This window comes from Nematostella vectensis, chromosome 2, assembly GCF_932526225.1.
Source record: "Nematostella vectensis chromosome 2, jaNemVect1.1, whole genome shotgun sequence".
Lineage (NCBI taxonomy): Eukaryota > Metazoa > Cnidaria > Anthozoa > Actiniaria > Edwardsiidae > Nematostella > Nematostella vectensis.
The window spans coordinates 19573926-19595093 of record NC_064035.1 but is presented as its reverse complement, the minus strand read 5'-3'; the positions used below and the strand labels follow the sequence as shown (position 1 = coordinate 19595093).

The window sequence follows — 21168 nt, the reverse complement described above, 5'->3', positions numbered from 1 at the left end:
TTTAAAATTCTTCCCTCGGCCCCGCTCTTCTCTCTCCTTTTCTCTGCGCATCTATGGCAGCGCCTTGATATCCCCCTATATAAACCGACGCCTTATCCGCAGACATCTTTTTTTTTTTCAAAAGAAACTTGGGATTCCTTTGCTCTAAGCGTCTTAACACAGGAATACCGAACTACTTACGTGGGTTCACGTGGGTAACCGATGAACAGTGAGCGCAGGCTCATTGGTATGTGTCAAAGCACGATCGCTTTTCGTGCGTGACATTGGCGAAAAGTCCCTTTTCCCTTGCAAAATAACTTCTAAAGTTAACAATGGCAGAGGAAGCGAAGCCAGATAGAGTCGTCATTATAGCTGTGGACGGCAGTGACCATGCTTGGAGGGCTTTTGAATGTACGTATCTTCGTAAATGTGTGAATAATATAACTTAACTTAGCCTTGATTTCACTAAAGGAAAAGCCGAGATACCATTTCGAGATTTTAAACTCCTATTTCCCATTTTATTACGTTTATTTTACTGGTATCGACTACCTCTTTCTATGTTTTCATTATGTATCACTAAGTAAACTGATTAATTACGTCTAACGTGGAGGATTTCTATAATTTCTGTTGTTAGGCTGGTAATTCGTGAAATCTCATACTTTTGCAGTAAGATCACTAGACCAAACATAATTAGATAATTTCCCTTAGTACATTTAAATTTATAGCCTTCATTTGACACTTTATTGTAATTCTCCGTACATTTTTCTCTCCAGTGGTAGCGGGACTAAGGAAACGGTTGAAACTGTTGAGACCAGTTAAAAATCAAGCAAAATGTTTATTTTGACCCTTGTACTTTCACATTAAAACATTTTCTAACTACATTTTTTCTTATCAAAATAAAAGATTGTGTAGAAATCGTTTATTCAAATACCTTCTGGTGATGTCCGGGAGTACTGATTGAACAGATTATCACATTTTATAAATTTGTCAGTACAGATATGCCTCCCATTTAACAAAACCAGAACAATCAATTTAGAAGCCTGTAGAAATAATATAAGACTGTTAATACTAATTTGCCTCAATACAGGTTTGAAAAGCAAAATTGAAATTATACTTACAATTTGAATTGTGGTAAAACGTTTTGTTTACTATGATAGTATGCAATATGTACTGCAAGATGGTAGTGAGACACTTTATATGTTGCTCACATAATATTTCCCACTGCTTGCATATAGCAAAATAATATTGGTTGTAAGAATAAGGGTAATCTGGTCCCTTGCCTGCCCATGATTTCACATCCATTTTGTAATATTAAAAGAGATTTATCAGCTTTTGAGTTTTAATGTACCGTAGGGTAAAACTATAAGATGGTACCTCTTACAGGGTGTAGGATACCCTAGCCTAAAAAAAAAATTGTTAACTAAAAAAACAAGCCAAGAGACATATGCCACAATGAGCTTGCAACCTTACAAGAAACTTTGATCAACAAGTGCAGAAATGTTAAAGCTGTGAGCCATATGAGTTTTTAGGACTTTGAGTGTGTGGGGTGGGGTGGGGTTGGGATAGGATATCCTTAATTAAAGACTGAAATGATACTAAATTTGATTATCACAAATACTCTAATAATCTCTCAAAATTTGTATATGTTACCTTGTAACAATGGTTGCAATTTGGCTCACTGCAATAAAAGATGTAACAGACAGATAATATACATTCATTTGCATGTGATTTTCTTTTGAAAAAGGCAAACGTGACATTGGCTCATCATTGTTTCAAAAAGGTGTTGCTAAAAAACCTTCAATTTAGAGGCAGCATACTGAATAGAATTAGATCAGATCATCAGATGTAGCTTTTTGTTTTACAGTTTTACAGAAATACTTTGGTGAATTTGAGTAAATGCCTCAATACCATGACTAACAACACCCAACTAACCTTCGTATTTGTTCTTCTGAAATCTTCAGCTTCAGGGATTTCCCATCTAATATAAATTGATCAATTGATCATTTTTTACCCCTTCCAAACATTTTGTTGCTAAAAAAGTGTGTGAATAACTTTAAGTTTGTTTTTTATTTCAGTCTATATCAGTGCCATTCACCAATATGGGGACAAGGCGATTCTTCTTCATGCATTTGAGCTTCCTCCTCTACCATACTCCTCTGGGCCATGTAAGTCAGGGATAATTTTCTCTCTGTGGTAGAAATACATCAGTGAATTACAACCAGTAATCTATCTTACAGTACCACAGCTGAGTAATGTCATCTGAACCTAATTTATGTTACTCAGCCCTTTATAAGTATAGGGAAAACAGACAAAACTGAAGTCAAAAGATTCCTACAATTTGAACTTTAAATTGCAGTCCTTTATCAGACCATTATGAGAAAACCCATCGTAAAACACATACATTAAAACCTAAACTTAAAGTACCCATCTAAGCTACACCTTTTTCATTGTTTTCATTAAATATTGGACCATATATAATGTGTTAAAATCTAGAGATAACCATCTCAAAGAATTCACCAAATTCAATTGAAAATACAGTATTGCATTGGCATCGTAGATGCTTTTTCACACTTTGTTCTTTCCTAGCAAGACAAAGGGTTAGGCAAAGGAACACCTTATTTCTCATAGATGAAAAATTTTTTTTTTCATGGAATATAAAAAAACAAGAAGATCAACACTGGTGATTGTTTTATTGTAGGCTGTAAGAAAGCGCTTCAGCGAACAGAAGAAGGGGAGGGAGAATTAGATGATGGTACATACATACCTTCATTTGCTAGTTGAAACCCTTTCCTTGTCAACCTTTTTAGCATTTCTCTAGATGATAGACCTGGGTTTTACAAGAGTTCTTGTGTTTCCCTGACCCACAGTTGTGTTTGCATACTATGAGGAATGGAGTGCAATGGTTAAGGAGACACGGGAGCAACATGAGGCCATGTTAAGAAGTTATGAAGACATATGTAAAGATAAGGTGTGTTTCTCAAGGCTTATGTTGGACTTGGTATCTGCCAGGCTTGTGAAGTATGGGCTGCCAATAGAGTTAAAGGATTAGGGAGTGTTCATTAAATACACAAAGGAAGAGGGGGGGAGGAAAGATATTGAGAGGGGGGGGGGGGGGGGGGCGCAGAAAATTTTTAACCACCAAAATGGTGAAATTCCTATAAAATGTATTCTACAGGGGTGCTCTAAATTTTTTAGTAGTTGTACTTTTCAGCTTTAATATTTTACTCATATGATCTAGTTACTAGCACAAGTACAGATTGAATATTAATCCAAATAAACAATGTTTAAACTTTTATTTGCACTCAAGAATCCATGTGTCATAGCCCGCAGTGGATTCTGGGTAGCGTGGGAATGTTCATAAGACCATGAACAAGAATCTTAGGGAAAGGCTCTTTTAAGATTTAAAAATTTGAAGGTGTCTTCAGTAAAAATCTTCTCTCCCTCCCCCCTTGGTGTATTTAATGAACACTCCCTTAGAGATGTTAAATACTATCTCTGAAGTAAAAATACTCATTCATTATTTTCAGAAACTGCACTATGAGATCATGATGGTAGTAGGTAAACCTGCAGGAGATGTCATCTGCCAGGTGGCACGCGATGTATCCGCAAATTTGATTGTGCTTGGGACCAGGGGTCAGGGCATGATTCGGCGGACAATTCTTGGCAGTGTGAGTGATTACGTTGTTCATCATTCGCACTTACCTGTTGCAGTTATACCTGCCCCCCAAGAGCCGGAGCAGCAGGCCTAGCCTACATAGATATTAGAGCCATTGCATCCCACTTATGTGTATATCTATACTTTATGGCTTGTCAAACATGTCTATATATAGTCTCATGTACTATAAGCTAGTGTGCCAATACTAGGCCTACAACCAAAGAAAACCAAAAAAAATAAAAACAAAAGGTGCTACATTTATTACTTTGTTTTTAGATGTCGTTTTATCCAACTTATTTGAATATGTCACCTTGCAAGGTGGAGGCTACTGGTAAAACAGGCCCGTACCCAGGGGGGGGGGGGGGGGAAGGGGGTGCGAACACATCCCCCACAACGGCCAAAGGTCCACTTTCGGTTCTCAATAGACGTGATATTTGTAGAAAAAACTATAAAGCATAAGCTATATCATTCTGGTATGAAGCCAAATCCGACATTAAACGTCCTGTGGAGATACTACAAAGACATAAAAAATGCCCTTTTTGTTTAATTGGGGGTGTTAGATTTTTATCAGAGAACTCACCCCCCCCCCCCCCCCCCCCTAAAGAAAAAACCGATTTCGCACCCACCCACCCCCAAGAAAAATCCTGGGTATGGGCCTGTAAAATTACATTTTAGTTTTACACTGGCTTCAATGCAATAAATTATGTTACCATTAATGCATTTAAAAAAAAGCACACACATGCAATTGTAATGGCTGAAAAATTATAATAAATAATTTATGATCAACAGGAGTATTTATTCATTTTGATTTGTAAATTGGTGTATGAATCTGTTCTGGAATCACTTGATTAAATATGGATCACTGGATATAAGATGGAGGATATTATAGGCAAAACAAGACTTTGAAATTCATTTTATTATCGATGAGTGTACCCCTCAACCCTAACAATGCAAACAAAAAATGCAACAAACCATTAATTAAATCTAGTTTTTGTTAATCGAAAGCCCGTCTTTTTCGCTGAGAGAATTTAACTTGCCAATTATCGCTGTTAGTAAAACAATATACTTTCCTTTTAAAATTGAGAAAATGAGCCACAAAACATTGTTTTCCAAATTACCTCATCGACATATTTTAAACAGAAATGTATTCTTATGTGTGTGAATTTTTAAGCTAATGCTGGCTAGGGTCTTATTTTCAGAATTTTTATAAGCAATAAAAGACGTCCCAAATTCATCCTGAAATCTTGGATTTGCCTCCCTTCTTGAGTTTGACGTATTCGTCCACCTCTTTCCAGCTTTTAAACTTCATAGGAGGGTCAACATGTCCAGATGGTACAAGACGCTCTGTTGGGAAAATAATGCACAGGGTATTATTCTGGTCGTCCTGTGGTATTTGAGCGCGTAAATGAGGCATGCGCCTCTACAAGCCGGGCAAGAAAGGATAATCAAGGCTTGCCGCCCTTTGCTACACCTTGTCATCAACCTGAATTATAAAATGTTACTTCTACAAGACGGGCAAGAGAGTACGATGAAGGCTTGCCCACCCTTGGCTGAACGCCTTTCATGACTTGATAAAATACCTCTACAAGCCGGGCAGGATCGATTCTTAAAGAAGACCTCCGTCTGACCAGCCTTGCAGGGCTCGCATTTCTCCTTGGTCTTTTTGCACCTGGCCGTCATATCTTTTCCACACTTGCAATCATAGCACGTGTTGTCCACAACATTTTGCCATTTATTTTCTTTTTGGTGCAAATTACCTGCACTATCTCTGCACTCTGTTGATAAAACACAAAATGAGTAAATAAAAAATGGCGACTAAGCAATAGAACGCGTTTTTTGCGTGTCCTTCTTTCGACCAACATTACCAATGGGTATAAAGCATGGTCAGTGTTTTTTTTTCGGCCATGCAAGCTAGACTCTATATTCGAGCCGTCGCTAGGCCCCTTCGGGCTTATAGAAACATTTGCAAGCATTGCTTTGAATCTTATTATTTTTCCAATTCTTTCATCGCAGAAATTAAAAACCAACAATAAATGGCGTCTCTTTTTGCCAAAAATGTGGCGCTGGTTGAACCTGGATTTACCGCATCGTGGACAGCAGGCGCCATCGTCGACAAGGCTCGCACATCCTTCTTGATCCACACAGATTGTCTTCGAGCAGGAGATTGTCCCTCTTCGGCAATAGCACTCGAGGCAGGGGTCTCCCTTATCCACCATTGCCTTGTCACCATATTCTATCCCATTGTAGGTACAGATCTTTGTGAATAATTAAACGTTAATTTATCTCGAATGTACTGAGATATTTTCGTTTCGCTACCCAAGTATTATTTTTACAACCAATTTTTCCCTTTTTTTCTCTACCCATTTTTTTCACTCGACCCTTTTTTTTCATCGTAAGCTTATATTTACGAACACCAGTGCCAAAATTTTGAACAGACGACTATAATAACGAGCGATAATAAATTTATTATTTTTTACTTAGAAACAAAGAAAGTCCGTAAATGGGACTACTTTTAGGCAACTTGCTAGATAAAGACGATCGATCTACAAAAAAATGCAAGAAATTGTTACCATGAAAATTGAAAAGCAACAAGACTATAACAAAACCTATACCCTTCTTCAAATTTAACATTATTTCATTTTTGTCTTCTTTTTTTCAATGTTAAGTTTTAAGAAGAAACACCGCACAATCTAGCCATGTATAGTGTTTAGCGCTACAAGACAATATAGCGATTTCCAATAGTACAGTTAACAGTAACACCTCAGTTACCTTGTCTTTTCCACTGATCTTTTTCAGGAATGCAGTTATCTTGTCTTTTCCACTGCTCGTTTTCAGGAATGCAGTAAATGCAACAGCCACCAGCAAAGTGTGGATGAAAGTCGACATCTTGTCGGACCAGGCTCTAAGTCAACTACTGACTCAACGTCACGATCCTCTCAATAAAAAGATGATAAATACAATAAAATCTCAATAGGTATATTTCTTATTTTATGAACAATGTTTTCTATTGAGTGTCCTTTGTAAATGAAAGAATTTGTAGGTTTCTATTCACTTTGCCGATACGCTGTTTTTCATTGTGACGTTTGTTCTAACAGCTTATTTCAAGGGGGGAATACGAAGTGTTACTCACATGCCAACTGGTTGTGACACTAGGTTATTAACGCGTCTGAAGGAGGTCCTATCTTAATATTGCGCTTAGAGGTGTGAAAAATACATAACAAGTGTACATTGGTCGTTACAAGAAAGCAAATGCATGTCGTCTTCCGGGAGAACTACAAAAAAGACGAAAAATAAAGATAGAAAAAACTACACACGATCGATCAGCTATTTTCTCACAAATTGTTGTTTTTTCGTTGTTTAGGCTTTTTGTGTTTCAATCCGTAGGTAGAGAAAATTACCTTTTATATTAACTGCTAAATGAAAACGGTCAGATCAAAAACAAGTGGGCATCCCATTGATATCATAAGAACGGCTTGACAGCTTCAAAGGGTTATTCAAGGAATCACCTTGCTAAGCCAATTATACTTGCAAGCAGATCTTTTTTGTCTTTTTAGTGGTAGGCCATGCTAGAGGATCCAGGGCCCCACCCACGAAAATCCTGCCCGGAAATTATGACTTTTGAGAGCGCTCGCAAAGTACGCTGGATCTTTGAGCATGGTGTAGACTCGTGCCCCTTGCGGGCGAAGAGTATAGGAGACCAGATAAAGGATTCTCATGGTGGGGTATAACAAACAGTACCCGGTATCCATAGAAAAATAGGCTAAGATAAATACAATATTGTGCAGTCTATTTCGCCATTTTATTTTTTCATTTTCCATTTTTCAATTAACATCGTTCTCTTTGAAACATCTTTTTTACTTTTCCGGAGTTCTTATACACTCGGGTCGTAACCATTGACTCTTAAAAAACAATTTAATTACTCTCAGGGAAATTCTTTTATAGTTTTTGAGAAATACACTGTTGTAACATTGTCAAATTTATGGAAAGATATCCTGGATACAGTTATGTTTTAAAACGGGAATTAAAAAACCAACATCTTAGGCAGCTAGAATCATCTTAGAACAGAATGAAATGGGGAAGATTTTATATCCTGGTATTGCGTCATTTATATCGTGCAGATCAGTGAGTTTTGTTCTATTTCACAATAATTTTCTCATTTAATGCAGGCAAAGTCAAGACACCGGTTTTTCATCAACATTTTCTTGCCGCCTGAGGGTAGTCACTGGATACCCCGGATACCCCGGAAAAAATCTCTTGTTAATCAAGAGTACTTTGACCGATTCCAAATTTGCCTACTCGAAGTTTGTCACCAGCACTCCTCCTCCAACAAACAGTAGTTTCCTATAACACGCAATCAGCGTGTATTCATATAAAAATGCTAGATAATAGTACCGACATTTTTAGTAATTCGCGTTATTTCGCAGGTCTAGCGGCTAGTGTATTGTGAGTTGTGCAAAGCCGATGAGGGCTTTTTCGTCTGGTGTTTCGCTGGTGCCGGAGGATTTCTGAAAAGGAAACCAAACGTGAACACACGGTTTACATTATTTAACATACGGTTGAACAATAATTGTTAGAGCTGTATCGTTTTTAAGAGAAAGAATTATTATTATATGCATATCTAAACAATTTAACTTTAAAGGAAAAAAAATCAATTTTATTTGAATTTGGGGTACTATTTTCTCCTAACGGTTAAGGTCGCTCGCGCGTTAATCAACAGACCACAAACTGAGCGCGTCATCAATTTTAAACTTCGCACAGAAGCGTCAAAGTTTATGCGATTGCCCTAGATTTTTTTACTAAAGACGACTTAATGTATGGAGAGTGCACACATTTGAAAAATGTATTTGTATCAATACGCAATAATGAGTAGCACTTAAAAAGTAAACAACATTTTCTGCACTTATTTGAGACTGAAGCAAAATTGAGTGTTAGCTTTTTGAGGATATTCCCAAACTCAGCTCAATATGTGGTACTACAGTCTTTGTGAAAGGGAAAATAGTGAGATTTATATTTAGAATTTCGACCCGAAAAATTGACTGCGAAGCTCAGCCCGTTCGAAAAGCGTTCATGTCAGCCTTAAATTACCCGAGTTTTTGCAAATACTACCGCCAATTGTGTACAGTAACTCATACCAAATTTGGTTTGGCTATGTTCAATTAGTTGTAACATTTTGAATAACACTACCTTTTAGAACATTTACCTTTTTTTACAATATTTCAACAATCAACCGTAGAATTTGAGAGAGATTTGTCAATGATAAAATTCGGTCCTTTAGACAATTTCTATGATAGACTACATTGCATTGAAGCGCTTTGTTGGGCAGGGGAATTTTTTAAAGTGAGGGACTATCTCGGGTTGTGTTTTCGTGGTAGCGGGGGTTGTCAATTTCACGCCACACAGTGGCATGGCCCGGGGATGGCCTATTCAGCCTGCCCCCCCCCTTCTGATACACTAATGTCTGCCCCCCTATCTGATACACTAATAAATAGATACCCCCTATACCGCAACACGCGGTGGGGCCAATTTATATAAATACAATGGTTGGATCATTTGACTTTTGAGGTGGGAGAGAAGGGGGGGGGGGGGGTGAATTCAAGTCAGCAGGTTTTTAGAGGCCTCTTTTCAAAGGCCTTTTCCTTATGATCCATAGGATTTTTTTGTCATATTGAGTTGCAGGGCTTTTTTTCCATTATTTTTATAAACCACAAATGATCCGCTGTTCTGCTCCTAAATACAATACAAGTCATATGGATAACGTACCAACGGAAACGTTAAGAATTTGCTCTCTGGGGGTTCATCCACTACCTTCTGTAAATTTGCAGCGACTGAAAGCAAATAAAAGCAAAGTCATCTTTATGTGCCCCAGGTGCTTGTAAGACTTCATAAGGGAACACGTTCATTAAAAAAATACCTATGACCAAGTCTTGACCATCTATGAGACCGGCGGACACCAGCTCCTGGGCAACGCCCTCAGCAGTATCTGAACGACAAAATGAGGGTCATTTTGGACACAACAACACGCCCACGCAATCACAGGATTTCTAGACTCAAACATTTGGATTAACCAAGAAGGGAAATGACTATTGTTGAAAGCCCAGAAGAAGAAAGCTGTACCTTTGCCAAATGTGAAGTCGAATCTTATGTCATTGAGTTCTTTCTTCTCATTTCTAAAGAAACAAATAAACGTGTTTAGTTATTCACCTAAACTACATTTAATCGATAAAGTTTCCCAAATTCCCAACCATCCTGTCAATCACAACTTGTATCTTCTGCTCCAGGAATCGGATCATCAAACTATTTGTAACTAGGGATGAACTTTATAAAAACATTACATGTGTTTACATTGCTGTTTCTATGGCAACGGAACGATGAACCCGTTAAATTCACTATTCGCGAAGAGCTGTTCGCTACAGGGATTTTATTAAACAAATAGGCTGTAGGATATTGTACATTATAGGCCTTAGAGGACACTTAGAGGAAGTTTTATTAAAATCTATTAGAGGAATTCTGAGATATTTACGCATTTTTATTTTCAGTCAATGTTGTTTATCTACTCTGAAATTCGCCCCTGATATAGTTCATACGCGGGCAAGGATTTTTACCATTGTTATTTAGCTACCTTTTATTTCTAATAACATACCAAATATGCAAGCATTTTTCTTAATCGTAACTATAAGGGTCCATTCCGTTGACTGTTTAATACTTTCAAAATGAAGAAAATGACCTTTTTTTGCTTTTTTAGCCGCCATGTAAAATTTCCCCGATTAATTTATTTGTCGTTTTCGTAGAATAAAATTAAGATATTAAGAAACATTATGGTTAACTTTGAGATCCATTAAACGGTTGTAAGTAAGCGATTATATTTTTGAAAATGGGCATTTCAAACGCCGACTTTGCGCTGGCTCTTCGTTTAGACAAATTGCTTCGTTTCATGATTTTATAACTTCTTCTTTTCAAATTCTTCCCGTGCTAATCTTCTACGGCTGGCTGCTTATGAACTCCTGAATGGTCATTCATGAAATCTTTTAGGAAAAAAGAGGAAGGCAGGTTACTCTAGCTGCTTAAGGAAGGGACGTCTCTGTGCAAGGTTAGCACGGGAAAAATGCAAAAAGTACAACGAAATGAATCGAACAATATCCAAAGCGAAGCAACAAAACAAGAGCAAAGTCGGCGCTTGAAATGTCCATTTTTCAAAAATCTAATTGCTTACTTACTTAAAAAAAAAAGATTGGAGAAAAAACGGGCATGAAAGCAAAGCATAGAAATCAAAGACCAATTTTATATTCACCTTAGTCTTAATGTTAAATCTAACTGTGCAGGGGCGGATTTACCTGAAAATAAATAAGACCATAACACCAGTACAGCTTGTTTTAGGGCCTAATTCCATATGTAGTAGAACTAGAGTGATGTAACAAGATGCATACTCACCTTGAGTGCTGGAGGGTTCTACTTGAATGTCCGGTAGAGGTGGGCTTGATTCTTGGGCTTGCGTTACCTACAAATACAGTACAGTAAGAAGAAACAATCACCAATTACTAGTATTCCTTCAACAGGAAATAGATTCACACACTTGAATTTATTAACATTAGATTAAGTACAGTTAATTTAACGAAAAATGAGAAAGCTCAGGTTAAACGCATTACTGAATAAATTAACACAATTTCACTTAACATAGATTAATAAATAAACTAGTATGTTGATAAAAAATACACACGAACAACTATACACACCTCAGGAGTAGGCTCAGCACCATCTTTTAAAATCTGTTAAAGGTCAGCTTAGTTTTAGCTTATAGCTTATAAAGGATAAGGGATTCACATTTTATATCGATTCAGTGTACAGTAGAACCCTGGCCACTCAAACCCCCAAGAAATAGAAAGGTTCAAGTTAACAGGAAGTTATCTGAGAAGAAATGATGAAAATTAGTCACCAGGGAGTTGATGTGAGTTCAATTTAGCAGTGTTCATTTCTCACCTCGTCATCTGTATCTACCTCCGTTCCATCCTTCTCTCCCTCGTCATCAGACCACTCCCATTCACCATCTTCTGTGCGATGCAGTCTACCGCTTGACCCAGGTACACGCTTAACCTGTTGCAAAAAGGATTTGTATACAAATATGTAACTCTAAGACATTTACTTCTAACTTTAAAATGCATCCAGCAGGAAAAGAAAGAGAGGGGAGGAGAAGGGGGCAAAAGGGGGAGAGGGGAGAAGGGGGCAAATGGGGGAAGAGGGTAGGAGAAGGGGGCAAATGGGGGAAGAGGGGAGGAGAAGGGGGCAAAAGGGGGAGAGGGGAGCAAAAAGGGGAAGAGGGGAGGAGAAGGGGGCAAAAGGGGGAAGAGGGGAGGAGAAGGGGGCAAAAAGGGGAAGAGGGGAGGAGAAGGGGACAAATGGGGGAAGAGGGGAGGAGAAGGGGGCAAAAGAGGGAGAGGGGAGGAGAAGGGGGCAAAAGAGGGAGAGGGGAGGAGAAGGGGGCAAATGGGGGAAGAGGGGAGGAGAAGGGGGCAAAAGGGGGAGAGGGGAGAAGGGGGCGAAAAAAGGAAGAGGGGAGGAGAAGGGGGCAAAAGGGGGAAGAGGGGAGGAGAAGGGGGCAAATGGGGGAAGAGGGGAGGAGAAGGGGTCAAAAAGGGAAAGAGGGGAGGAGAAGGGGTCAAAAAGGGGGAAGAGGGGAGGAGAAGGGGGCAAAAGGGGGAAGAGGGGAGGAGAAGGGGGCAAAAGGGGGAGGAGGAGAAGGGGGCAAAAGGGGGAAGAGGGGAGGAGAAGGGGACAAATGGGGAAGAGGGGAAGAGAAGGGGGCAAAAGGGGGAAGAGGGGAGGAGAAGGGGCAAATGGGGGAAGAGGGGAGGAGAAGGGGGCAAAAGGGGGAAGAGGGGAGGAGAAAGGGGGCCAAAGGGGGAAAAGGGGAGGAGAAGGGGGCAAAAGGGGGAAGAGGGGAGGAGAAGGGGACAAATGGGGGAAGAGGGGAGGAGAAGGGGACAAATGGGGGAAGAGGGGAGGAGAAGGGGGCAAATGGGGGAAGAGGGGAGGAGAAGGGGACAAAAGGGGGAAGAGGGGAGGAGAAGGGGGCAAAAGGGGGAAGAGGGGAGGAGAAGGGGGCAAAAGGTGGAAGAGGGGAGGAGAAGGGGGCAAATGGGGGAAGAGGGGAGGAGAAGGGGGCAAATGGGGGAAGAGGGGAGGAGAAGGGGGCAAAAGGGGGAAGAGGGGAGGGTGACACATTAGACACTGTCTAAAGCTCAACCCACAAACTGCATCTTCCCTCCTAAACTCCCTTTAACCTTTAATACACTCACATCATTTTATTAGATTCAAAACATTCCATTAGACAGGGCTTCTGAAATTACGTAGAAAAAAACTCAAAAGTACACAAGATTCTTTGCTAAATTACGCGCTAAATTACACGGAAAATCAATCATTACGCGCTAAATTACGTGGGATTTTGCAATACATTTTCCTTTAAAAATCAAAATTTTGCGTGATTCTTTACTAAATTACGTGCTAAATTACACGGAATATCAACTGTTACGCCCAAACTACATTTTGTACCGAAGGAAAGCACGAAATAACTTGAAAAGGTTAATTTTTTGATGAAAATATCTTAGGCAAGTTTTCATTGGCTCCTAGCCACCAGCCAATTAAAAAAGGTATTTTGTTATTAGTCCTAGGCCTTCGCGGTTTAGCAAAGAACGCCTAGTCATTTTTTTTGTTTTCGAAATTCAGTTCGAAATATCGCACTCTTACGAAGAATATCTCTCTTTTTTTACGAGAAATAGAGGTAAGAACCCTAAAAGAACACATCAGCTGTGCAATTAAATGTTTTGTCTTTCAGAATATAGCCAAATTACGCGGGATTACGCGGAAATTTGTGGATAACGCGGATTACACGGAAAAAGCCAAATTACGCGCTTCCGCACAAGCGCGTAATTCCAGAAGACCTGATTAGACTGACAGCATTCTATTAGAGGGCACAGCTTGTTTTATTAGCCGTTTTAATAGCTTATTTCACTCAAATTTCATGTCACTTTAATTTCATGATAATCAAAATTTCACAAAATAGGTGCGGCAAAAAATAAAGTATCACTCAAATTGGGATGGACTAGAATTAAGTGAGTACACACAGAGTTTGGAGTAGAATTTAAATTATCTAATTAGTTAAATGAATAGAATTGTCTATATTTAAGTTATAGTGCTGCATATAGCCACACAAACCTTTTGTGAGCGTTCACCAAGGGGGGGCATCAGAGGAACTAAGGCTTCGCTCAGATAGTCCTTTCCCTGTAAAAAAACATCATTCGTAACTTGTGGCCAATGTTATTAATTGGATTGCAGTTTACAAACTTACCTTAGCCTTTTTGAAGAATGGATTCTTGAGAAGCTCATTGGCATCTGGTCTGGAGTTAGAGGTAATAGAGTAAAGACCCTTTTTACTTCACTTATCTCAGTAAAAACACTACAAACACCTAAAGTTGGTAGTAAATAGAGCATTGAATTTTTTTATTTAATTTAATTTTATTTACAAAATGTTCTTCAATTTTTTTTTTAACATAAATAACCAATATCCCTGTTTCTGTAGGGTATAAGAATGCCCCTTCACTCTCTCACACAGTGCTTACTGTAATGACTTACTGTATGTATGTAATGTATGTACATGTGAGAGCCAGAAAAGCTTTTGGTAAATGTTTATTATAAGGGAGGTCATTCAGCAAGCCTCATACATTAAACTGATCCTCTCTTCAGGCTTGGCATATCACATTGTAGTTCCCAGAGTAGTAATAATACCTATATATGTTCCTGCATAGGTAAGACGACCAGTAAGACAAGGCTGCTGTTTCTTATACCTATTTGCTGGTTCCTTCTGAAGGCAAAGAGAAACCATTTTCTTGAAGACTTTGGAGTACTTTTTGTAATCTCTGGTTGACCCGTCAGCACATGTCTCCATTCTGGGTGGATCATTCTGGAGAGTTAGCATCAAGACCTACACAAACAAGAACACAGAAGAATTATGTATACCATTGCATGGGTCCTCCACTCTCTGCTGAAACAGGTTTGATTCCTGGTCAAGACATGATTAGAATCTATTTGTTTCACAGCCAAGAATTTGACTTAAATATGGGCCTACAAGAAGCTTAGGTACATCAGCCTCAAAATGGACAATAATGCATGTTAGGGTTCTAGATGTAAACAATTAGAAACTGTTGTTTTAAAATAGTTTGAAGGTAAATGTACAATTGAGGTTATGCAACAGTTTACAATCAATTAGTCAAGTATAGGCAAGTATTGTGTAACATTAAACCTTTTGTCACAAAACGTCTTTACCCACCTTCATTGCTGGGAATTTAGCATAGGGAGCTGTGCCAGTAGCTAGCTCTATGGCGGTGATTCCAAAACTCCAGATGTCAGCCTTGTGATTGTAGCCATGTACCTGCTCTCCAGGCAAACAAAACACAGCTTGTATTACAGTCATTACTGTTCCTATAACTCCCTTTTACCTGCTAGATACTAATCATATGTATGGGTGCAGCCATGTGTATAATAGGCCTATTCCAAAAAAGGTTGCACTTCGGTTATCGCAGATGTGTGTGCCGCAACCCGCGGGGCACCATGTGAGAAGTTAGCTGTGTTTCAGACAATTCTAAAAATGCCTGCTTCTTTATAGTCCCAAGATCTTAGGTAGAGGTTTATTTGGGTTATTTTTTTACTAGGCTTTTCCATTGATGAAGTGTGGGGTTTTATTGAGTGTGGGGGCGTCAAAGTGAAAACTGTGGCAATATTTGCAAAATCTGGTAGCATAGATTCACAATTCGTAGAAAAGACGAGTTGAGAACTTGAAGTTTCAGGAACATGAAGTGGTAATTGTGCTATGGTTGATCTAAGAAAATCCGGCTTTGATTTTAGCTAAGATAGCTGACATCATCTACAGAAGCACAGACTCTGAGTTTGCTCTATCTAAGTTGATGTGATATCTGTAATTTTAGTCATTTAGAAGTCTACTTGCAAAATATTTTAATTAATTCTATCAAATTTTAGATTAGACAGATAGCTCTACAAAGAAAAAAAGAACTGAGAGCTGATTACTGGGCAAACATCCTTATCTTTGACCCAGATATGCTGGTGGTGTTTTTGGACGAGTCTGATTTTGCAAAGTTTTTACTACGACAAACGTGCACTTCCAGCCTCATGCATGAACATACACTTAAATGTCTTCTCTCATCAACAATAAAATAATCAATTTTTGTTATGTTCTTTGTTATCGCTCAAAAAGGCTAATGTACCGTCAGTTGATTTTTCGTTTAAAAACGTGATTTCTGATCATTTTTATCTTCTAAGACAAAATAAATCACAAGAAAATACGGCCACAGTTTCACTGGTCTTTCTAGTCTTTCCAGGATCCCAGTAAAAAACAATGTCCAGGTTTTCTTCTGCAAATTTTCTACTGTGTTGCGAAAAAAGAAGTGGTTTCCACTCACTAACATTTCTGAACTTTTTCACTTCCATAATTCTTTAGCTGTCAATGACAGACTTTTTGTTAGCCTGAAGAACTTTGAGTATAATGTTGATGGCTGCCATATTATAAATCTCCCGCCTGTCTAAAATAGGATGACACACATCTGTGATAACAAATGTGCAACCTTTCTTGAGATAGGTGTATACAGTACATCATGCAAATATAGCACAAAAGACATGGCTGCCCTTTAAACTTCCTTTTTATCTGCTAGCTGCTAATGGGTACGGGTGTAGCCATGCTTACACTTCGTGCAAAGCAAGCACACAAGCACAGTTCAAAGTCATGACTTCCCTCAGAAATGTCTTTCCATCTAAGTATTGCATTTTTTTAGGAATATAAACAATAGGACGTTGAGATTTTAATGTTTTAGATTAAAGAAAAACATCACTTTGAATTACCAATACAGTATTGACCAACATTAGATTTAATCTTTTAGTTTATTTCTTTTTTAAGGATACCGTAGACCCTAATTACCCGTAATTACCCTAATCGTCCGACCAAAATGTTTTTTTGGGTGAAATTTGATTGCAAGATATCAGAGTTTGAAGTTGTGTAAACATTGGAAGCAGTGTGACATTAAAGACAGACAAAGAGCAAATAGAGCCAAGTATAGCATCCAATCACACTGCATGCTTAGGCGAAGCTGGAAAACCCTTAGCCACTCAAATATCAAAGCTAGTCATGCAAGCAAAGCAAGATGGCAAGACCCAAGCTTGCTTGCACAGAAAAAAAAAACGTCAGGAAACAAGAAAAACAAACAAATGCGTGCGGGAAATGCCCTAGGAAAGGGAAACAATGTCTTCTGTGTGATCGCTTTTATTGGTAGCTTTGCTTGTTGAAGGTTGTTATTGGTCGTATCACGAGCCCTTGTCACTTTCAACAAGGCGAATTTGTTTATGTACGCCAAACTTTTTGGAATTTCGCTCTGTTTTGGGCTTTCTGCCTCACTTAGCCTTCTTCATAGGTACCCAATGAAAATAAGAAAGAATCTCAAAGAAACGTGAAAAGAATGTCGATAATAATACTGATACATGTGTATGCTAATTAAGTTGCCCGGATCTTGATTGCTGGACATGGAGCTAAGTAAACAGGATTAAAGGATTATTGACGCCCGTCAAGAATAACACAACACTTGTTTAAATTTGTTTTTTCTTGAATACCAAGCGTAGTATTTAAGATTTTGATTATTTTTTGTTGAAATCGAAAAATCATCATCAAATAAGATACTAAAAAAATTCACCCGAAATGAAGTCATTTGGGTCTACAGTATCATTAATAAAACAGAGCAAGTGTTGAGTCATGATTTGGTAAAAATGGGTGCCAGAACAAGCAAAAAGGTTTTTTTGGGAAATTATTAATAACAAAACACAGCTTTCTGTTAAGGGAGGGGAAGGGAGCATCGCTATAATGATGCGTTACCTGTTCCATCACTTCAGGAGCCATCCAGCAAGGGGTACCTACAAATGTCTTCCTCATCTTTGGCTTTGTACGGTCACCATAATCACTGATTGCAGAGCTCACTCCAAAGTCTAAAGTAGAATAAAACATAGCCACAACACTACTTTTTTATTTACATACAGGGCTTTCATTAACTTTCAGAGTAGGCGGTGGAGATTGATAAGTAGGGGTTGGAAGTTATTTTATCTTTTTAGTTCAAGACTTTAAAAAAAAGTAGCCGGCGCTCAGTGGAAAATAGCTGGCGCTTCTGCCGGCCGCCAGGGCTTAATGAAAGCCCTGACATAGTATGAATACCAAGCACTCCATTAAGTTATTTTATCTGCACAAAGAATGGCATACCAGCTAGTTGTACTGATCCGTCTGTGGCCAAAAGAATGTTACCAGCCTTCACATCTCTACAAAGGAATTTAGACTGTATCAGAGCAAGACTGCAAACAAGGCATTTTAGCCTTCACACATCTACCAAGAGAGTGTCAAGACTATCAGGGCAAACAAGGAATATGTATTTGCTTGCAAGGTATTTCAGCCTTCACATATCTTTAAGACTGCAAGGAAGCAGCAGAACCTGGCAATTCTCAAAATGTAGTAAAAAAATAAAATTCAATACCAGCTATTTTACTCTTTAAGGTGGTATAATGGAGGAAAGTGCAGAAAATTTCTTATATTCCTCACTGTGATGAGAGTGAAAGGCCAACTTTCTAGGGGGATTTTTTATACACATTAAATATACTAAAAATATGACTTACACAAAACAACTGTTACTAAGAAATAATGAGATTTTTAAAGGTTGCCCCTCCCACTTCACCATGCTTGGAGCTATAGTAGTTTAATGTCATTCCCTATACTTGCTCAAAATTAGACCACTGTAAATCAACAATTATTGTTTTAGTCAATTACCTGCTAGGTTTAGTTGTTAACAAAACTTTTAAAATATTAATGTAAACAAACCAAAAAAATTCCTAGCAAGAATTCCAACTAACCTGTGAATTAATCCATTCTTGTGGAAGTATTCCAGTCCCTTGAGCACCTCCCTTAGCACAGTAGCAATGATATCTTCCTCCAAGACACCTTCATCTACAAGGCCTGGCTGTTGCTTGATTCTCTGCTTGATCACATCTAGCATTGAACCTGTGAATTTTTGTTGAGTAAGTGAGTTTACAAGGGTTTACACTAGGGGGTTTACACTAGGGGTTGACTGTGAGTTCATTATCAAGCGAGTTTACCAACTTTGAAGGCAACAAAGCACCCTTCCAATAATGTACTGCATTGATGTTTTCATCAGTAAAATATAAGCAATTATTGAGAGGCATTTGCAGAATTTCTACTGCCTGGTTACAAATGTACAACAATACATTGTACAGGCCCATATTCAGGGAGGGGGTGCAGGGGGTGCGAACGCACCCTTACAACAGCTGAAAGTCCACTTCCAGTTCTCAATAGACGTGCTATTTGTAGAAGCATAAGCTAGATCCATCTGGTTTGCCATAAATCTGTAAGTCAGACTTTTTTGTAGACAAATCCGATAATAAACATCCCATGAAGATAGTCCAAAGGCATAAAAAATTCCCTTTTTTGTTCTTTCGGTGGCAGTCAGATTTTTATTAGAGAACTCACTCCATCCCCCTCCCCAGCCCCCTGGAAAATTAGGTCCACTTCAAAAAAAAAATCCTGGTACGAGACTGTTGTAGCTGCCTGAGAAGTTTCAAAGGCTTTAACAGGCATTGAAAATGGATGATAGAGATAAATTAAGGATATGAGTTGATCTTTATCTAATAACCTTTGAAAACCCCTCTGTAAAATGATTATTGTAAACCTAGCAATACTAAAATCAAATTATACAAAGTGAGTACAACTGCAGTTACCTCCATTAAGAAGTCTCATGACAATCCAGAGCTCTTGACGCACAACAAAAGAGGTGTAGTAATTGACAACATTCTCATGGTTGCACTGACTCATTGCATGAATCTCTTTCTGCAGAAAAAAAATACATACTGTATGGTTACCATCAGCCAATACCAACACTCAAAAGGATTACAATTATAAAAAAAAAAAAAATTATTGAGTTCCACTTATATTCTGTACTTCCTCAGGCTTTTTAATTGTCATTAATTGTGGGTATTTTCTTGAGATAAAATATTTGGCATTTTACTTATTTGTATAATAAATACAGTAAAACCCTTTTGGCTTGAAACCTCAAGGGAAACCAAAATGATTCAAGGAAGAAGGCGACAAGAGTTTTCAGAGCAGAAAAGACAGGAAATCAAAAAAGTAAAGGAAAAAAGTAATGTTAAAATGTAATATTATATATTTGATGTGATTAACTGAAGTTAAAATTAATAAAAATTAATGAATAAAACTAAAATTTCATTAAACTCCAAATGGATTTCTATAAGCCAACAGTAGATTCCTCTTGTTCCTCTTGTAACGTTTCAAAAGTTGCAAGCCTATGGTAAAGGTTTGAAAATTTTCAACGACTATCAAAAAATGAATGGGGAGCACAGATATTTTTCTAGTACTGTGAAATATCTTAAAGTCAATAGGCACAACAGGGAAAATTAATATAAGGTATCACCAGTAAGTATAGTCAAAGAGCTTTAACAGACTTTCACGTGGTCAAAAAATTATCAAAACTGCGTTTCCAAACTAATCAAAGCTGGACTGACATTTTTTATGACAAGCTTGATAGAAAAGTGAATCTAAAATTTGGTTACCAAATACACAAATTTACTTCACTTTACACGGCTTTTGCCCCCATAAACATAGTTGAGTGGTAGGTATAATGTAAACTGAGGACGGAGAGAGCGACCATTACCATCATTTCGTCAATACTAGCTCCACATTTCTCCAAATCGATCCTCTTGATTGCAACTCTCTCGTTCTTCGACTCGCAAATAGCAGCCTGCACGACCGCCGTGGCGCCATAACCTGAAACAAAAATCACACGGAGGGTAACTTAGCATAACTTCTTTCAGTTTCAAGCCAGTATTCTACCCTTTTTTACCTATGACTTCTTGTAGTTTGTAGTCATCTTTCGTATTTGGCCATCCACGACCATCACCGGACGCCATTTTGGAAAGCCGGCTTCTTCCTAATAGGGCAGGGGGTGTAACAGACTGGAAGGTTTCGGGTTCCCTGTGTTGAGAAAATCCGTTCCCGCATCCCTGGGATAGAGGCTGAAAGTCCGCTTTCCATAGTCTCCCGATGACATGACGGAAAAACCTGGAAAACGCGCAATTCCAGATATAGAGAGAAGGACACAATTTCTTACAATGGCTATAGGTTCCGTGTATTGCGGACTGATTTTCAAAACACAAATAACTTGAGGCCGAATTGCACATGACCAGATTTTGGCTATCATGGTCTATTGCTTTTTAAGATAATTTTTCCTTGATCATCATTGCCCTGTGTATCATCAGTTCAGGGACAAAAACTTAAATTTCAATGACACTTTACAAGAAGTTGCATCAATTTAAAAAAAGTCGCACTTGATATTTTGTTTGCTATTAGTTACTAAGTACTCAGATGAATTCTCCGCCTTATTCGATGTAAAAGGCATATTTGAAGCGTCACGTCA

General features: G+C 38.3%; 3 protein-coding genes and 1 long non-coding RNA gene across 7 annotated transcripts; 2 read left to right on the top strand and 2 right to left on the bottom strand.

The window, feature by feature from the left end:
- The first annotated feature begins 215 nt into the window (after window positions 1–215).
- On the top strand, window positions 216–3876 carry LOC5504327 (universal stress protein Slr1101). Of its 2 annotated transcripts, XM_032372619.2 has the most exons (5): window positions 216–390; window positions 2055–2144; window positions 2678–2731; window positions 2847–2947; window positions 3507–3876. In XM_032372619.2, exons 1-5 carry the CDS (start codon window positions 312–314, stop codon window positions 3726–3728), a joined length of 546 nt encoding a protein of 181 aa, XP_032228510.2. In that variant the 5' UTR covers window positions 216–311; the 3' UTR covers window positions 3729–3876. The 2 variants fall into 2 exon arrangements, with proteins under 2 accessions (XP_032228510.2, XP_032228511.2); XM_032372620.2 differs by lacking the exon at window positions 2678–2731 and having other exon boundaries at window positions 218–390.
- A 654-nt stretch (window positions 3877–4530) lies between these two features.
- LOC5504326 (kielin/chordin-like protein) lies at window positions 4531–7281 on the bottom strand. Of its 2 annotated transcripts, XM_048723702.1 has the most exons (5): window positions 7033–7281; window positions 6404–6567; window positions 5718–5889; window positions 5215–5409; window positions 4531–4978 (listed from the first exon to the last, which is right to left on the bottom strand). In XM_048723702.1, exons 2-5 carry the CDS (start codon window positions 6518–6520, stop codon window positions 4866–4868), a joined length of 597 nt encoding a protein of 198 aa, XP_048579659.1. In that variant the 5' UTR covers window positions 6521–6567; window positions 7033–7281; the 3' UTR covers window positions 4531–4865. The 2 variants fall into 2 exon arrangements, with proteins under 2 accessions (XP_048579659.1, XP_001625230.1); XM_001625180.2 differs by having other exon boundaries at window positions 6404–7281.
- Window positions 7282–7414: 133 nt separating this feature from the next.
- LOC5504325 (STE20/SPS1-related proline-alanine-rich protein kinase) lies at window positions 7415–20755 on the bottom strand. 2 transcript variants are annotated; one of them, XM_032372609.2, is made up of 18 exons: window positions 20596–20755; window positions 20407–20519; window positions 19457–19565; window positions 18575–18722; window positions 17934–17989; window positions 17556–17665; window positions 14952–15053; window positions 14470–14606; window positions 13974–14022; window positions 13841–13906; window positions 11609–11722; window positions 11365–11397; window positions 11063–11129; window positions 10923–10965; window positions 9749–9801; window positions 9546–9614; window positions 9395–9459; window positions 7415–8139 (listed from the first exon to the last, which is right to left on the bottom strand). In XM_032372609.2, exons 1-18 carry the CDS (start codon window positions 20660–20662, stop codon window positions 8068–8070), a joined length of 1473 nt encoding a protein of 490 aa, XP_032228500.2. In that variant the 5' UTR covers window positions 20663–20755; the 3' UTR covers window positions 7415–8067. The 2 variants fall into 2 exon arrangements, with proteins under 2 accessions (XP_032228500.2, XP_032228501.2); XM_032372610.2 differs by lacking the exon at window positions 11365–11397.
- LOC125560981 lies at window positions 13347–14938 on the top strand. The gene is made up of 3 exons (XR_007306987.1): window positions 13347–13406; window positions 13961–14034; window positions 14431–14938. It is a non-coding gene; the product is annotated as an uncharacterized LOC125560981 (long non-coding RNA).
- Window positions 20756–21168: the final 413 nt, after the last annotated feature.

What these genes read in the sequence shown, in the direction of transcription:
- LOC5504325 (XM_032372609.2), bottom strand. Translation starts at nt 20,662, where the DNA reads ATGGCGTCCGGTGATGGTCGTGGATGGCCAAATACGAAAGATGACTAC. An exon ending in CGGATCAGTACAACTAGCTG is followed by an intron (nt 17,666 to 17,933) that starts GTATGCCATTCT and finishes ATTCTACTTTAG; the next exon opens with ACTTTGGAGTGAGCTCTGCA. An exon ending in CATTCTTCAAAAAGGCTAAG is followed by an intron (nt 13,907 to 13,973) that starts GTAAGTTTGTAA and finishes GTTTTTTTACAG; the next exon opens with GGAAAGGACTATCTGAGCGA.
- LOC5504327 (XM_032372619.2), top strand. Translation starts at nt 312, where the DNA reads ATGGCAGAGGAAGCGAAGCCAGATAGAGTCGTCATTATAGCTGTGGAC. An exon ending in ACCATACTCCTCTGGGCCAT is followed by an intron (nt 2,145 to 2,677) that starts GTAAGTCAGGGA and finishes GTTTTATTGTAG; the next exon opens with GCTGTAAGAAAGCGCTTCAG. An exon ending in AAGACATATGTAAAGATAAG is followed by an intron (nt 2,948 to 3,506) that starts GTGTGTTTCTCA and finishes CATTATTTTCAG; the next exon opens with AAACTGCACTATGAGATCAT.
- LOC5504326 (XM_001625180.2), bottom strand. Translation starts at nt 6,520, where the DNA reads ATGTCGACTTTCATCCACACTTTGCTGGTGGCTGTTGCATTTACTGCA. An exon ending in AGATCAGTGGAAAAGACAAG is followed by an intron (nt 5,890 to 6,403) that starts GTAACTGAGGTG and finishes TTATTCACAAAG; the next exon opens with ATCTGTACCTACAATGGGAT. An exon ending in ATCCTGCCCGGCTTGTAGAG is followed by an intron (nt 4,979 to 5,214) that starts GTATTTTATCAA and finishes TTTTCCCAACAG; the next exon opens with AGCGTCTTGTACCATCTGGA.